Here is a 17,500-nt window from a genome sequence, read left to right on the forward strand (position 1 = left end):
TAAGTGATACTTTAGAGAATAACCCTGCTGCAGAATGAACACAAACTAAGATGGAAAAGTTCAGTTTACACAGGTATGACAACTGTACCAACAGACAGTCAGACAGACAGACAGACAGTCAGACAGACAGACAGGCAGACAGCTGTCTGACACACTGGAGAGTTGGATCTCAAACTCTTCTCTTTATGCCAGTTGTGAACGCCTAATCTTTACAAGCGTCTCCAAGAATTCCAGGGATTCCGCACGGGGGCAGGAGGATACCAGCTGCTGGAATCTGGCACCAGAAGAACCCACTACTTCATCTCAGCCCAGTGGATGCGATAATGGTTACCATGGGGTCCCTTTGCTCCCGGACGCCGCCGGGTGAGCGACTGAGCGACGGTCGCCCGAAAGCCCGCCCTCTGATTGGACCAGAGCCAATTAGAGCCAAAGACTTGTCAAGGACTTTGAATGAAAGCAGACTCAAGTGTAGTCTGATGACTCACCCGAAGCCCAAGTCTCAACTCTCACTGCTAATAGATCACCCCAATTCAAGGCAGCCTGAGAGCGCTGTCACGGTAAGTGATCAATACAAGAAAACAGCGCTGTTCTGTTAGCATCAATATTCATTTTGAAACATCAGAGCTAAAACACACAGCCACACGGACTCCGTCAGCTCTCTCCTCTAAACATAGCAAGCCCTGTCTACTTTCAAACCAAATTTACCCCTGACAAAGACAGCGTTGAGAGAGCCAACAGTGAAGGGTCTATAGTATGGCCAAGAGAAGGCTGCGTTTGACACACCTGTTTGGACAAACCCTCTGAGAAAGCAATTAGAGAGACACATGCTTGAGCTCTGTAAAAAAAAAAACAAAAAAAAAACCCAGTCTTAATCTTTTCTTTTCTTTCTTTTTTTCTCAGAGTTTCGGGAGGCGAGAAGAATAAACCGTTGATTATGAAAGCATTTGTCAGCCTCACTGACGGATGAGAACCTCAGATACGTGTCAGGTTATCTCCACGCACAGCTGACTCCTTCACTAAAACCCCTCTCCCCCACTCCACTCCCAACCCCACCTATTCTCTTGCTCTCTTTTGCTGGATCCCTCTCTCTCTTCCCTTTCTCTCATGTTATCAGTCTGTGGGGGTTTTTTTGACAGGGGTCTTGGGGAGAGATCTGATCTGCTGCACCTGGTTTGCCCCCCCCCCCGGTCTCACAGAGGCACCATTCAGAGTGTGTCTGTGTGCCCAACTGCCCTGTCGTTACTCACCTCCCCCCTCAACACCCCCCGATGACATTCACTGTTTCTATACGTATCAGCCCAGCCAGTGACTGAACAACCCTGACATGCTGTCTCTCTTTCTCTTTCTGTCTTCCTCTCTGTCTCTCTTTCCCTCTCTCGAAGACTCCAGAAAATACTTTGTCAGTCCTGTCACGGTTAATTCTGTGTGATGACACAAAGTTGCATCACAGTTTCACAAGGCATTTCAAAACAGTGACAGAGGTGGAGCTCACTGTTTGAATGAAAGAATTTTCTTCAGTTTGAAACACACACACACACACACACACACACACAGAGGAGGAAAAACCTGCACTCTGCTGAAGTAACACAGTTTGAATAACCTCACTCTCTGCACCTGTGTACTAAGTGCTAACTTACTCAGACAGACAGAGGGGAAAAAAATGAAAGTAAAAGGTTGGCAGAGCATTAAAGTAAACTCATGACAACCTTCACATTTCCAAAGACATCTTACAAGCCAGAACGTGACTGAAACACACACACACACACACACTCACACACACACAGAGATGGCGTGTGTGTGCTGGCTGATCTAACCACAGACTCTAGACAGAAGCCCAGATGTTGAGCGGTTGTCCGAGCGACAGCTGCAGGGGGCAAAAAAAAATGAACCTGCTGTACCTTTAACGATGATGGTGGGTCTTTTCCTGGGCTGAATCTTCCTGAATTTGCCCCTAAAGTCACTGGGTGTGTACATGTCCAGAGACAGGCTACGCATCTGGTCCAGAACAATCCCATCCTGACCCTCTCCCACCTTGTTCTCCGCATGTTCCACTTTTTTCCCTACGCTCCCGACATCATCCAGAGACATCTCCGAGACCTCCCGTTCAAAAACAAAAAAAAAACAACAACAAAAAAGGATGGCTTTCACCCACTCAGCAGCATGGAAACAGATCTTTCTCTCTCCCTCTCTCTCTCTCTCTCTCTCTCCTCGGGGACGGCAGATTCCAGCTTTTTCTATCGTTCTTCTTTTCCTCTTTTCAAAGCCCAGAGGAAACTACTATACGTTTCCTTTCCTCCTCTGGTTGTGAAGTGACAGACTGTTTTGATTTGTCCTTCTTGTTCTTTCCCGGTCTCTTTGTTTAGTCAGGGTTTATTCAAAGAGAGACCACAGAGAAGAGAAGCGCGGCCCAAACCTCCATCAGTCTCACACAGTTGCCGACTGAGTGAAAAAGTGCGTGTGTGAGTGTCCGCACTTCACTGGTCTAGGCTGTTTAGCCTGTTACAGTAACATGCGTGAATGGGGCAGGTGTAGAATTACAGCAATCTGGACCCACCCCTTTTCAACAAGGGGAGAGAAAGAAAGAGAGCAAGGGAGAGAGAGAGAGAAAGAGAGAGAGAGAGGGGGAGAGAGAGCGAGAGAGAGAGAGAGGGGAGATGTAAAGGGGGGGGGGGGGGTGGTGGAGAGGAGGTGTTGGTTTAATATTCAGGTCATAAATCTTCTGAAAGGGAAACTGAGACTTATGAAGTCCAAAATAAAAGAGGAACTGTGAGCCCATATTAATATTTGGCATTTATGTGCGCTGAAAGCAGGTTTACAAAAAAAAAGAAAAAAAAGAAAAGCTTTTATTTGCTTTGGAAATGCGATGGCTGTGTTGTGTATACACTCTGTGGCTCTCAGGTGTTTTTCAAACGGTCGTCAAGACACCGCGTCCCCCTGAGCATTGCTCTCGACGAGCGACCACAGAACACGAAAAACACAAATAAGTCTCGCCTTTCAAACTCTGCCCCCAAATGTGAGCGCCAGCTAGGACTTCCAAATACCTCTCTCCCCAAATCTCTTCTTTCATCGAGTGAAACTCAATCCAGGAATCAAAGCAGGACTTGCTGAGGGAGACTCTGAAGAGCTCTTTGATGAGTTTTGGATGCTCGTCTTGGCGTTAACGACATTAAAGCATCAGACAAAACCACTCCTCACTCACATTCACACGTTAGAAGTTTTTTTTTGTTTTGTTTTGTTTTGTTTTTCTCATGAAATAAGCTTTATAAGCTTCAAACACAGAACAAACACCTCTCTCTCTCTCTCTCTTTCTTTTTCTTCTCCCTTACTCTCTCTTCTTCTCTCTCTCTCTCTTTCTCTGTCTCTGGTGTAAGTAATGAGAGCACGTGTCTCAGAGTGTTTGTGTGATCACAATGATGTGAAAGAGAGAGAGAGAGGAGAGAGACCACTCCCAGAAGAGGAGACCAAATGGTTCTCCATTTCCGTTAAACAAACAGGACATTTGGATAGGGCTCTAAAATGGGCAAACTCTTTTCCCTGAGGTCCAGGGCGAAGCGTTTGATAGGACAGAGGAACAGACAGCCAGTCTCATGACTGACCACAGACAGGACGCTGTGATTGGCCGGGGAGATAAATGAGCATGTACTGTATGTTGTCCGTGTAGTTTACCAAATTAGGTCAAAGACTGAGACATCAAACTCCAACTTTTTCAACACGCACAACACTGACTCTCATTCACTGCAATTAGGCTACTGCCCTTTTAACACAAATAGAGATTAATGGTGGCTTATTGTTTGAATGACAAAGAACGTCATTTAGCTATTTACTCACTTATTTAATGTTTTTACCACATTTGAGTGATACATGAAAAGCCCACGGAACAGTAGTTTGATTTTAGATAGTTATCAGCTACACTAAGTTTTGAACACATGCTGATTCATGTCCGCACTAAAACCTGTAGTAAGAAAATCCAACAAGAAAAACACGCAAGACAAATAAAACACAATATTTGACACCGTCTGCTTCAAACACAGACACACACACAGACACACAGATCTTAACAAACCATCTGGTGTGACTTGAACTGCCTCTACTTTGCTTATTAAACAAAAACAATAACAACAACAACAACAAAACCAAAGTGCAGAGTGGTGTGGAATGGCGTTAAAGCGTGGGCTTGGACGCTCGTCTGACCTGTTTACACCCAAACATCAGAGTCTGGAGGTAAACAAGTGTGAAAATGCTTTTACTTCTCACCACTCTCTCTCCCCCCCCCGCCCCCCCCGCCCCCCAAACACTACCTCTGCCTCCTTTTCACATCCTTTCTTTCTAAACAATACCCTTTCACTCAAGGTAAACTAATCTGCCCATTTAAAGAGATTAGGCAAACCATGTTAAACATGTAGGCTGCACCCTAAACGTTGTTTACTACTAAAATATCAGGAAGTTTGTGCCTTTAAAAACATTTCCATCACGTTTGGAGATGTAAAGTCTAACATACAACGCTTACACACAGACAAGCGGATGGAGATGAGTCAAGCGTTGAAAATGTTTGATAACAAAAGGGCAGTGTATGTGTGAGGACTGAGAACAACAGGTTTTGCACTGGTGTGGAGCTAGAGGAAGAGTGAGTGGGTTATGGGAGCGTACACTCGTACTGTTTGGTGGTTAATGATTACAAGACAGGAGGGGATCTCCAGGCAGGTCCAGATCATCCTCCTTAAGTTCGGAGCCCCCCCCCCCCCCCCCCTTTTCTCTCCACCAGTCTAAACACTGACTACTTCCTCTCCACTGACGTCTTACTCTCACTATCCTTTCTCCCCATTTCCTCAAAACACAGAAAACAAACAAACAAACAGCAAAGCACACACATTTTCCCCCTTAAAATTCCCCCCTGATGTATACAGTCCTCTTTAAAAAAAAAAAAAAGGAGTAACCAAGTGATATCTTCCATAACACATACACACACACACACACACACACACACACAGTACAGATACAGTACACACACACACACAAAAGAAAAACAAACAAAAAAACAGCAGTCCTACAGAATAAAAAGAGAAAAGGACACGTTACAGAGTTAGCCCCCTCTCCATTCCCCGTGTGACCCGCGGAGGGGGACTTGTGTGACAGCGTGCTCCTGAAGGCAGAGTGTGACTACTGAGATTCATCCAAACAATACTTGACCTACTTGAATGGACATCTCTGCTCAAATTTCAGTCCAACTGACAACACCAAACAACATTCGTGTTGATGTTGTATGTATGCATGAGTGGAAAAAAACTGTAGCTTTGTAGAAGAACCAGTATGACAATAAAATGGATTTCTGCTGTATGATGGATGGGACATTTCCTCCGACTCATTTATATGTAAAACCTGCTATTCAAGCTCAACTGAGTCTGTGTGCAGATACTGGAGAAAACAGAAAGCACAATGCTGCCATCTATTGGCCATCAACTGAAACATCCTTTTACATCTTCCTCAACTTGTCAATCATTAGGTCACCACACTGACCTCAGTGTTTTTCACTACCCAAAATTAACAAGCAATTAAGTTCAGAGACCAACAAACAAATAAACACATGCAGAAAATTAGATAGATAGATAGATAGATAGATAGATAGATAGATAGATAGATAGATAGATAGATAGATAGACAAATTTGTAAGAGGTTTGTAAGAAGTGGATGGATGTGAGGATGTGACAGTCACATGGGTGGATGTGTCTGTTGCCATAACAACCTAAATACTCGCTGTGTGGAAATGAGATGTGCAGTGTTGGACAGTGAACAAGACAGGTAGGGTCAGTGTGTGTGACAGTGTATGTCTGTGTCAGATTATTACTGAGAGAGAGACTATCACAGCAACTCCAGAAATCCGGCCCCCTAGGAAGAGAGAGAGAGAGAGAGAGAGAGAGGGAGGGAGTAGGAGGGAGCGCGTAGAAGAGAGGGAATGAGAGAGGGGGGTGGTGAGAGAGAGAGAGAGAGAAAAACCCTCTATTGTGTTGCCGTGGAGAGGTCTCCGGTGTTGCAGTGTGAAATCACATGTACAACTTCGTGTGCTTGTTTAATAATTCATACAGATATAAGTTTTTTTAAAAACATTCAGGAAAACCATTCAGCCCTGCAGTGCCATGATAGCAGAAAAAGAGGTTAGAACGAAACAGCAGGTGGATATTAATAGACAAATATGGACCAAAATGGGTCAGAACAGAGCAGAACATTACATTTGAAAAAAAAAGCAATCACGCACACACATGCTACTATATTCTACTGAAATTCCAATGCACATGTTGCACAATATTGATTTCAGCAGATGGATCCACCCACAACACCAACATTCACTTAGATCAACACAAACACACACAACATACATACACACACAAACCGCAACATTCTGAAATTCCAATGCACATGTTGCACAATATTGATTTCTGCATATGGATCCACCCAACAGCAACATTCACTTAGATCTACACAAACACACACTCTCTTACACACACATACACACACACACACACAATCCCTCTCTCTTACATGCAAACACACAGGTTATATAATATATGTTTCTGGGACTCCTATGTTATTCAGAGAGAGAGAGAGAGAGAGAGAAAGAGAGAGAGAGATAGAGAGAGAGAGAAGGAGAGAGAGAGCGAGAGAGCGAGAGAAAGAGAGAGAGCGAGAGAGAGAGAGAGAGCGAGAGAAAGTGAGAGAGAGAGAGGGAGAAAGACAGAGAGCGAGAGAGAGAGAAAGAGCGAGAGAGAGAGAGAGAGCGAGAGCGTCTGTAATGCTCAGTGAGGGATGAGTGTGGTTAGGTGTCAGACTGAAGGAGAGTGAGACAGTATAACAGAGACGCAGCCTCAGCCAACACGACCCACAGCAGCAGCAGTGCTTTCACTCTGACGGTGTAGGAGACAACCATGAGCAAATACTGAGCTCCTTTTAAACTCTCACAATCACGCTGGCATTTGGACGGTTACTGCCTTGGCTCGCATTACAAAGTCCTACAGTTGGCTTCATGGCTCTGTTTTCTCTCGATATTTCTCACGCTGGTCACAGAGCAGGAAACCTTCAAACATTCATCAACGTTAACATGAAGTCTGTGTTAGCGTTGTCTTAAAATATTTATGCCCTGTCTTACTCATAAACTCCCTTCTACATGACAACTGCTTTACACAAAGGCTGTGTGGCCACAGTTTATGGTTAAACACAGACACAGCACTAGGCTGTAGTACTGTAGTAGTAGGATGTAGTACGTCGGTGCAACTGTTACAGATAAAGTAACACAGCACTATAGCCCTTTACTAGGCCAGGGGGATATTTCAGAAAGCGGGTTTAGTGAAAACTCAGAGTTAGTTAACTCAGAGAAAGTAGTAAACCTTCTAATAGAGGGGCCCTATGGCTTTGTTTTGCTAGGGGAATGAACTCTGAGTTTTCATTAAACCTGCTTTCTGAAATACCCCCCAGTACTAGGCTGAATGTTTACCCTTCATACACTCACACTCTCTCTCTCTCTCTCTCTCTCACCCAGACACACACACATACACAGACATGCACTCTCCCTCTCGGTCTCTGACACACACACACACTGACTAGGTGTGTGAATAGTGCCAGGGGAGGTTGAAAACCCATCCATCGCAGTTCTAACATCGGATAGAGGACACCCATCAGTCCTGACAGTTAAATACAGACCGTTAAGTGACAGGAAGAACCGCACGCTTGGCTTAGCACAATGTACGATGGGAACAGACAAAGAGCTGACATTTGCCCGTACAGATAATACAAGGTTTTATGAGCAGGTATCCCCTGTCCATTCTTTGTAAAATCGTTATTTGTAAATATATGCAGAATGTCTCTTCAAACAAGCAAACATTGTGGCTCAAGTGTATAAGTATTCAAACCTATCCCCACTGCAACGAACAAATCTTCTACGAATCGAACCTACATTTATGTCCCCCCTCCCCCCGCCCCTCTCCTTCATGGCTTTGTTTGTAAACAGAAGATTGTCTTCAGAAACCACATCTCACAGGCTTACATGTCTGAGACACGATAACTTCTTATATAGCACTTTTATGGCACCTTTCTCTAAGCCTTCAGCAACCGTGCGGTTTGCTCCTTGACTTTCAAATAAGGGACGATTACAGATTTTCAAACGCAGCACTCCCGGCATGCTTAGACTCTTAGTTTCTACCCAACAACAGAACAGATTTAGCCCTAAGACACGCGAAACAATAGCGCTAATTTAGCCATCTCAAACATGCAACTCAGCAACTGGCCATGGAGCATGAAACTCTCTGACAGGTAAAACCATGGGTGGGTAAAACCATGGGAGACAAAAGGTCATTGTAGACATAAGACAAGAACGTTTCATTGTTAATTAAGGAAAAGTGATGTTTCGTTTGTTCTTCATTTTTAGAGGGCTGTATCGTATTGCATCGTAATATAATTGGATCTACAAAACAGCGTGTCGAAATATGTTAGAATGACAGTTCTATTTAGTGAATTTCATTTAAAGGTATTTTGCAGCGTAACCTTTTCCAAAATACGAAACATTAATCTCAAAACAATTAAGCATCAATTTATACTACAGCTTCCGTTACTTTCTGTCGGCCACTGCAGCCGCTTCTGACACTACCAAAGAACTCTGACCCTGGTTTTCTTGACATCAATGCCGTGAAAACGTCAACAGAGACGGTGTCTGCTGGCTACGGCCGAGGTCAAACTCAAGATTTTATAGGCGTACAAGTTGCATGCTATGGTCTGCTGGCAGAGATGAAAGCGCTTTAATTATTTAAAACGCCCATTACAAACCCTACTGAGGACATTAATGTCAGACCATCTAGGGAGTGGCAGGGACCTTAAAGGACGAAAACAAGCTCTTAAATTCATCATGCCCTCAATCCAACCCCCCCTGATTCTTCAGCCGTTAAGCGACATCTGACGTCTCTCCGTCAGAGAGGACAAAACACTGTAGCCATCTCACAGCACGCGTCGCAGACAAAGATGGCAGGAGATGTACCCGATTCTTTTTCTTCTTTTATTGTGTGCTGGGCTGTTGTTAAATGGCAGATCATTTTCATATTAAGAGCCTTTGTTATCCGGTAATGCTCTCTTCAGGTGAACCGAACGCTGCTTTAGTAAGAGAGCAACTAATTATAATGGAGGTACGGTATTGTAGCATCTCCTCTATTTCTGTCTGTGTCTTGAAGCATTTACGGATGATTGATAAGCCCCTGGATATGTTTATGGGTCGAACCTATCGAAACGGACATGCAAATGCTTCACTTTATGAGAGGAGAACAACATTTCAAATAAATCGAGTCTTACTGACAGATGACCACACACAGACACAGCCTTAGCCAGCGTTTAGCCTAGCCAACCTCAGTGGGTAGCCGAGACGATTCGTTGAATTATGAGCATGACACCAGATGGACACAGAATAAAAAAAAATCGACGTGATAAAAGCCAATAAGATACGATACCTACAACAGGTCCGTTCGGATGTTTATAATGTCATTTCTTATTCCAACCGTTGCTCTTTTTTTTTTTTTTTAAGTATGTATAAATTTACTGTCTCGTTTCTCGTTTCGTATCACTGTTGTGCTTGTATCCCATCGGTTGACAGAGAGAGACAGGCGCTGAAGATGGTACAGGTCCGCCCATAGCAACCAATCACATTTAAGAGATTCAAGACAACCGTACCAGGCACGTCGATGATTTGCTCGAAAACGTGTCTATCATTTTCTTTCTCACCCTTTTCTTTATCTGGAACACCTGTAAAGGAAGGATGCTGGATGCATTTCACAGGTGCTGATACACAGTCTGAGTAATGGACAAAAATTATTTTACGGCTTTGAGACTCTATAACTTGTGTATGGTGAAAGCGATGATATATTTTTAACCGTTTTAACACTTTCCTCCTCGACGGAAAATAATTCTAAGATAATTTTGTTTTAAACACACTCCCCCTCAGAGAGCAGGCTGTGCTTCTGTTGATTACAAAGAATTTCTTTCCAAACTGCACCTGTAAATTGCATTGATTGTGCAGTTAGGTGAGGTATTTCTGGTATAAGAATGGAAGAAATGAAATTTGAAATATTAAAATAATGGGGAAATTGTTTTAAAAAATATTGTACAAATTATTTGACATCTTCCAACATGGGGAGCAATACAAATCTTGCTCTGTGTGTTTATTCAAACGTAACCATTTCATTAGAATTTTAAACTTCTCAAAAACTGTACATCTGTCAGCCTCATCACCTTTCAACATAATCGGCAAATAATAGTTAAAAACAAAACTGAGTTGCCCTTTATGGGATTTAGCAAGATAAATTATGCTAAACGACGACTATTTGATAATAGACGTATTGTGGAAGAGTATACCGATCTACAGTAACTTTTCAGTTCAGTATTTGTCCACAGGGGGGCGCAACTCACTTACACTTCAAGAATCTTTATACTACACCGATATATTCAATTCTCTCTCTCTCTCTCTCTCTCTCTCTCTCTCACACACACACACACACACACACACTTTCTCTGTGTGTGTGTGTGTGTGTGTGTGTATGTGTGTTGGTGAGTGAGTGTGTGTGTGTGTGTGTGTGTGTGAGAGAGAGAGAGGGAGTTCAGTTTACAATGCTTGTCTGCTCAGTCGTTTGCCATGACATTGCTTTATTTGTTTTCTTTAAAAAGACAAATGTTTGCTTTATAGTCGCAAAAAACATGAATGACATGCCAGCGCTGTCACCATAGTAACAGGTTCTCTTACTGTACTGTTTGTAGAATTCACAGACATGTTAATAAGTTACCTCTAACAGAAAATTAAATACACCCAAATACTGAAATATTTACATAAGCTACATTAAGCAAAAGTTTAAAAAAAATCATTAAAAAAACTGGTTTGTGTCTCCTGTAAAGAGAACAGACAACAACCCTGTCCATTACCATTGAAAGGTGTTAAGGCATTTGATGTGTTTTCAAAACTCTGTACATAAACATAATCTGAGTTATGAATGCAGTGAACACAATGACTCCTTGGACCATATAGAAGCATATGTACGATAAACAGTGTCCATTCTGTGTTAGAGAGTAGTCACATCTGGATCCATCTAAAATAACAAAATTAAGAGTGCTAACATGGAGACACGCCCTTCACACTAAGGAGGCTACTTATGGCATCCCACGTCATGTTAATATCTATAACAATGTAATAAAGTATACAAAATAGCACAGAAATCCTCCTACAAAAGGTTTTTCTAAAACAAAACTTTCTTCGTGTTAACAACTGATTAAACTCTCCACTAAGTCTTCCAAGCAGACTGTATGCTACCACATTCTAACAGCTTGCCCTTTTGTGTCGTTGTTATTATTGTTGTTGGTGTTGTTGCTGAGCTTGTCTGGAACAGATCAGAGCGCGTCGTGAGGCTGTGGGCCAGAGCCTCCAGAATGATCCGCACCTGTCAGCATAACACTCCGGTTTTAAATGGCACCTCCTGGGTCAAGGTTCACAGAGGAGAGCTGTCCTCCGTGAGACAGTCGAGAGATATGACAACCTATTCCTGTCAGTCACTGATGATGACTGTGACTACTGTGCAGACTCCACATTCCTCCAGACCTTTCAGTCATACCGGGCGTCCATGTCGGGAATGGAGAGTCTGGGGAGGTAGGCCTTGGGGTGGTATAAGGTGTGTCTGGAAGATTCCATGTAGATGGTGGAGCTGGTGAGGCTTTTGCGCTCTTTCCTCAGGGCGGAGCGGCGCTGCCATCGACAGAGGAGCAGCTCCACCTGCTCTCTGAAGAAGCTGGTGGTGAGGGTGTAGAGGATGGGGTTCAGGGCACTGTTTATGGGTAAGATGAAAATCACCACCCAGGAGTTTATAGTCCCTACACGCAAAGAAAGAAAACAACAACAACAACAACAACAACATGTTCAGTACAAAGGCAAGAGATTTTAATTCATCTATAGAATCCTTAGGTAGGATTTACCTGGTACGTAAAAGAATTGAGTGAATCTTAAAAGAGTGTTTTGTATGGATGAAAAAATCTGTCAGAAGACAGGGATATTACGCGCCAAATGCATTTCACCTTTGCACAGTCTCAATGTTTATTAGATTATGTATTTTGAACTTAATGGCTTACATTTTAAAATCCTCAGTGAGGTATTTATCATTGTTCTTACTTAGTAGGCTTCCATCCTCAGAATAACCCCCCCCCCTCCCCCCGTGTTCAAAGGCACGTCCATCAGTCTTTATTAGTCCATCACTTTCTTGACTGAACATTCTGAATGATGTCATTTACTCTTTAAGATGTTAAACAACGGTGACATAACTAAAGAGACATAACGGTTCATTTCCTTCACTAACCTGGAATCTCAACTTCCAGAAGAGAGAGCAGCTTCACCAAAAATATAGGTATCCAGCAGAGGGCGTCAGAGAACACGATAAAGAAAAAACGATTGGCCACGGCCACATCTTTATGCAGTCGGCTGCGCATGTCTGTGGCGTTGATGCCCGTTTTATAGATGGAGTAGAACATGCTGGAGTAAGAGAAGACTATCACCAAAAATGCCACCAGGTTCAGCCCTGTGGACAAACAAAAGCATGTCAAATAAGCCCCACGCAGACGTAAATGCACAAATACTCAAAACATTCATGTGCTCACAGATATGGAGGTACATTCTTTTCAAGAGATTTTATTTTAAAAGCCTTCCTTTACTTTAATGTGAATAAAGTAACGCAAGAGAGTCACGGCATCTCTTAGGGGACAATGACTTCACCATCAGGGAAATATGAGAAGCTTTTAAGCACTCGACATCGGTAGATGTACCCTTCCCGTCAGCCAAGGGCCATGTTAATTTTCTCTTCAAAAGACTAGCACATGAGCTTAATCCTTTTGTAATTATCCTGAAAAACATTACTCGCCAAGGAATATGCCAGTGGAATATCCTTTGGCCGTGGGTTTCTCCAGCCTATCAGAATGCAGGGGGAAACAGACCCCGTTACGCCCATAGTAGTTGCCAAAAAGGTCCTCGTTGAGCAAAGGCACGGCTGCAATCACGAAACCTAGGAGCCAGATGGAGGCCAACATGACAACGGTCTGCAGTTTGCCTGGACGCAGGTGGCTGAAAGGAAACACGATGACCAAGAACTTCTCCAGAGTCAGGTACGTCAGCAGAAGCACGGAGACCTCGGACGACAGCATGGCCAGGAAACCGATGGTCCGGCATTCCAAGCTGTCCATCCAAAGCAGAGCGTTCCTGTTGTACTCGCCGCGGAATTTCACGTCAAACACACCCAGGAAGAACAGATAGACTCCCATCAGACAGTCCGCACCTGCCCCGAGAGAGAGAGAGAACACAGGAAAACGGTTATTGCTTACGTGAGTTTGGGCAGTTACAAAGAAGAGTCGTGTAGCTGTGGAGATGCCATTATGATAAGGACTAGCCAGACTGGTTGCCTTAACTTCCATACTCAGTAAGCAAAACATAATCGGCGAATGTCAGAGGCATATCTAAGACGACCACACAGACACTCTCAAGATGCATTGTATCCAAGTCCAAGGCTTGTTAGTTGGCGATAAGCGAGATAAACTGTTCGAGCTTACGAAAGATTCAATTTCAGATTCAATTTAAAACTTGTCCGAGGCTAGTCTGGCATGATTACTGTTCTCGATGTTACACTCGACATTCCAGTATCAAACCAATTATGCTACAGCAGGGAGGGAGGTAGGTGGGTGGGCAGTGGATGGGTGGCTGGGGGGGGGCTTGTTTTTGTAAAATGTAATGTGATGCCAGTGATCCGCTGAAATCGTAGCATTAACCAGCTGTCACACTGCCTTACGGGAAAAGACATGTCTTTTGTACTATTATCTCCAAATGTCCTGTGCCTTCTCTAACGACAGGAGGGCGTGAGCACTGATGAAATCGGATGTCTCGGGAAGGAGGACAGACACTGTGCTGTAGATGATGTTCCCTGAGCTGGCCTAACAGCCCACGTTAGCAGGAAGGTGGACAGACACCGTGCTGTAGATGATGTTCCCTGAGCTGGCCTAACAGCCCACGTTAGCAGGAAGGTGGGTTAAGAGCCAAAGTTGTGAAAAATGCTTTATGGCAATGCTCCATATCGACCGTTCCTTGTCCCTGACGGAGCAGAAATGCCTGTCCGTTCCCCTGGGCCTCGGATTCCTGACCGCCCCCTAAATTACCTAGACGCAGCCCTGAGCTGGGAGGAACAGTACCAGCGATCGCTTCCACACGCGAGACCTGTGACTGACAGGATCACCTCTGCTGTGTATGAGATCATCTGGCATAAGACAACCCCCCCCCCCCCCCAAAAAAGAGACCAAAACAAAACAAAAAAAAGAACAAGGTTCACCTTTTGATTTCTCCTGTCTCATTTTAATCATCCTGATCACACACAAACAAGCAGTCAGCACGCATCCCCCTTCAACTTAGCAATTCCTTTCTCGTTTTTGTCTTTTTTTTTCTGCTCGAATGAAAAGATTTCATTTCATTCATGGGTCTTAACTCTGGCAGTTAAGGTGAGTTTGTCATTGGACGCTATTCATTCCTGCCGTCCGAAGATAAACGGATTTTACCGCTCAGATAAAAAAAAAAAAAAAAAAAAACGCGGACTGAATCGTGAAACCAAAACTCTTGGTTTGGTGCTGTGTCTGGGGCACTGAAAGGTTGAAGAGCGAAGGGTTTGTGTTCGGTCAGAGTGGACTCACAGCATAGGACCTTGATGCAGGCCGCGTGCAAGTCGTTCTCAGCGCGGATGAGCGAACGCATGCCGATAACGAAGAGGTTTCCAAAGCAGGTGATAAAGGCCATGACCCACACAGAAATCCTAAGCACTATACTGGCCAGCAGGTCCTCGAACGACGAGATCCCGTCCGTGTTGGGTTTACATTTCCGAACATGCGGCGCGTAGGAGCAGTACTGAAAATCCTTAAAGTATCTGAAAAATAAAAAACAAAACAAATATAACGTCATAGTCACACAAGAAACACAGCACATCCGAACGTTAGACGTGATGACAGGGATGCAAAGTATACAAACATATGGGATAGGTTGCCCATCGGAAGAAACATCTTGGTTTGGATGTCTGGAATCTCAATGCCTTCCAGTCCTCTAAAAAACACAGGTGAGGTTTCAAAAATGAGTAATAAAACTAAGCATGTATGATAAGTAAGTAAAGGTTACATTTTTTCATATTTAGATGCACAAATTTTTAATAACGGCTTTAATAACTTAGGCATACTTACAGCGACTGAAGTTGGATTAGGTGATCAAAATGCCCGGCATGGATGTGGAGCAGTGGATTATGGGATATATTTCTAATAAGGCAAAGGAAAAAAAATCCACACGCAATTTCACAAAAACATGCTACAGTTGAAACTAAAAGGTGTTCAGAGCAATAGTTACCATCAAAACAAACAAACAAAGGAGGCGTGGGAGGCCACTCACAGTTTTAAAAGAGATTTTAAACTCTTAAAAGTGTTGCTGGGAAGCTTGGCAATCCTGTTACAGGACAAATCTCTGGAGAGGAGAGAGATAAGAGAGAGAGAGAAACATAACATTTTATAGAACTCCAGGGGATTACTTTACACGGTCGATTCTAGAATGTTCCTGTACTATTCTACTGGACTGGAGGGTTTTTTATTTGCTTTTTTTCTTTGTTTGCTTTTTTAAACGTTTGGCTTAAATTGTTGATGTAACCAAAGAATTCCTCCCTCCTGTCACAGAACCACACAGAGTTCAATATTAGGAAATTTCATGCAACACTCACAGTTCCGCCAGCGCCCCAAGAGACAGAAATGTGTTTTCAGGCAGAGACTTTATCTGATTGTCACGCAAAGATCTGTAGGAAAGAAATGAAAAATACAACAAAAGGTACAGAAAAAAGGTTCTCATTCAACTGGCGCACACATGCATGAATCACAGTGCCAGCCCTCCATGCACACTGGCAATAAATGATGATTTTGGGGAATTTATAAATAGCCAAGTTAACAGGATTAATACATTTATAAATATCACGGATGTTTGGAGAGCTTGTTCCGTTCCACACCAGTCCTTGTCTTGCTTTCATTCTGCCATATTAGAGGTTTTATTTTCAGACTAGGGCATCTTGACCCTACACTCACACACACACACACACAAACACACACACACACACTCACTTTCTCTCTCTCTCTCTCTCTCTCTCTCTCTCTCTCTCAGACACACACACACACTCATGTACACACAAGCACACACACACACACACACACACACACACACACACACACACAAACAAAACAAGCTTCTATAATGAGAATCTACTATATTGAGCTGCCTCCTTGCAACAGAGAACTCTTAGTTCTTGATGAAGTAACAGAGCCTCAAGAAACAGTCAAAACGAGGTTCTGTAGCTTATTACAGAACCCTGTCCGCTAGCACAAAGGAGAGGTGACACAGGATGACCTAACTGTGAGGGCAGTGTGTCTGTGTGTGTGTGTGTGTGTGTGTGTGTGTGCGTGTGTGAGGAACATTAAAGTGTGCTCTTACACACATAAAGTCTCTGTGTGGAATGGATAACTGGGCCAGAGTACTATAATGTCATAAAGATAAAGGTGCGTGCGTGTGTGTGTGTGTGTGTGTGTGTGTGTGTGTGTGGTTTTATAGCTGCATTCTACATATTGATTAAGGAGTCAACACTTCTTAGTCTTCACATAAAAATTTCATGAGGATTTGATAGGAGTGTGTGGAAACATTATACCACTGAACTTTTTGAATCACTGACATTCAAGGAACTTATATTAAGCAAGTTTTAGTCGTTTAAGTCCGGAATATTCCACCAACAAGGCAAAAATCGGGATCATAGACCAGTGTCATGACACAAACGTTGAGGTTGTGTCGAGTTAACTTTTTGTGTTGGTTTAACTTCTTTTTCTTTTACACAGGGAAACTGTGGGCAGAAGAATATATGGACAGTACTGAAAAGCATGTTGCTGATCACACCACAGGATGGATGTGAAAGCCAACACGCCAGAGAAGCCTTTGATCTGTGAGAAATGGTCGTCTGTGTCATTAATAATGGTTAATCACACTCCCACACACACATGTGGGCACACACGCATGTGCACACACACACATACATACACACACACACCCACACACACACACACAGTCAAGCTCTGCCCAGGCAGATAACAACCCATATGGGAACAGCACAGACAATGCCACATTCACACCATAAGCAAAAACTGTTCATTTCAGAAGACACTGACACCACATTACCCCCAAAAACTCATTTCTATATACAGCTCAGCTAGTAAGGAAAAATTATTATGGAATTTACTAACAGCAAGAATTGCTGCTCTTTTGATTCTCAAACATCAAATAGTTGTAAAATATGCAATAATTTCAAAGGAAAAAGGGAAATTTACTTTCAGAAATTACTGTGACAAAAGTTATACTGTTTTAAGAAAACGAGGTCAGAAATTTTAAAATTTTTATGACACA

At 43.2% G+C, this 17,500-nt stretch overlaps 1 protein-coding gene across 1 annotated transcript in view; it reads right to left on the minus strand.

The window, feature by feature from the left end:
- Nucleotides 1–11,614: 11,614 nt before the first annotated feature.
- rxfp2a (relaxin family peptide receptor 2a) overlaps nucleotides 11,615–17,500 on the minus strand; it is a 19,436-nt gene continuing 13,550 nt past the window's right edge. The window contains exons 11-18 of the mRNA XM_030792246.1: nucleotides 15,786–15,857; nucleotides 15,464–15,535; nucleotides 15,262–15,333; nucleotides 15,056–15,127; nucleotides 14,725–14,954; nucleotides 12,918–13,328; nucleotides 12,360–12,578; nucleotides 11,615–11,880 (exon numbers count right to left, since the gene is read on the minus strand). Of these exons, the coding sequence (XP_030648106.1) occupies nucleotides 11,615–11,880; nucleotides 12,360–12,578; nucleotides 12,918–13,328; nucleotides 14,725–14,954; nucleotides 15,056–15,127; nucleotides 15,262–15,333; nucleotides 15,464–15,535; nucleotides 15,786–15,857 (1,414 nt within the window). The remainder of the gene's footprint in view (nucleotides 11,881–12,359; nucleotides 12,579–12,917; nucleotides 13,329–14,724; nucleotides 14,955–15,055; nucleotides 15,128–15,261; nucleotides 15,334–15,463; nucleotides 15,536–15,785; nucleotides 15,858–17,500) is intronic.

This window comes from Chanos chanos, chromosome 15 (genome assembly GCF_902362185.1).
Source record: "Chanos chanos chromosome 15, fChaCha1.1, whole genome shotgun sequence".
Lineage (NCBI taxonomy): Eukaryota > Metazoa > Chordata > Actinopteri > Gonorynchiformes > Chanidae > Chanos > Chanos chanos.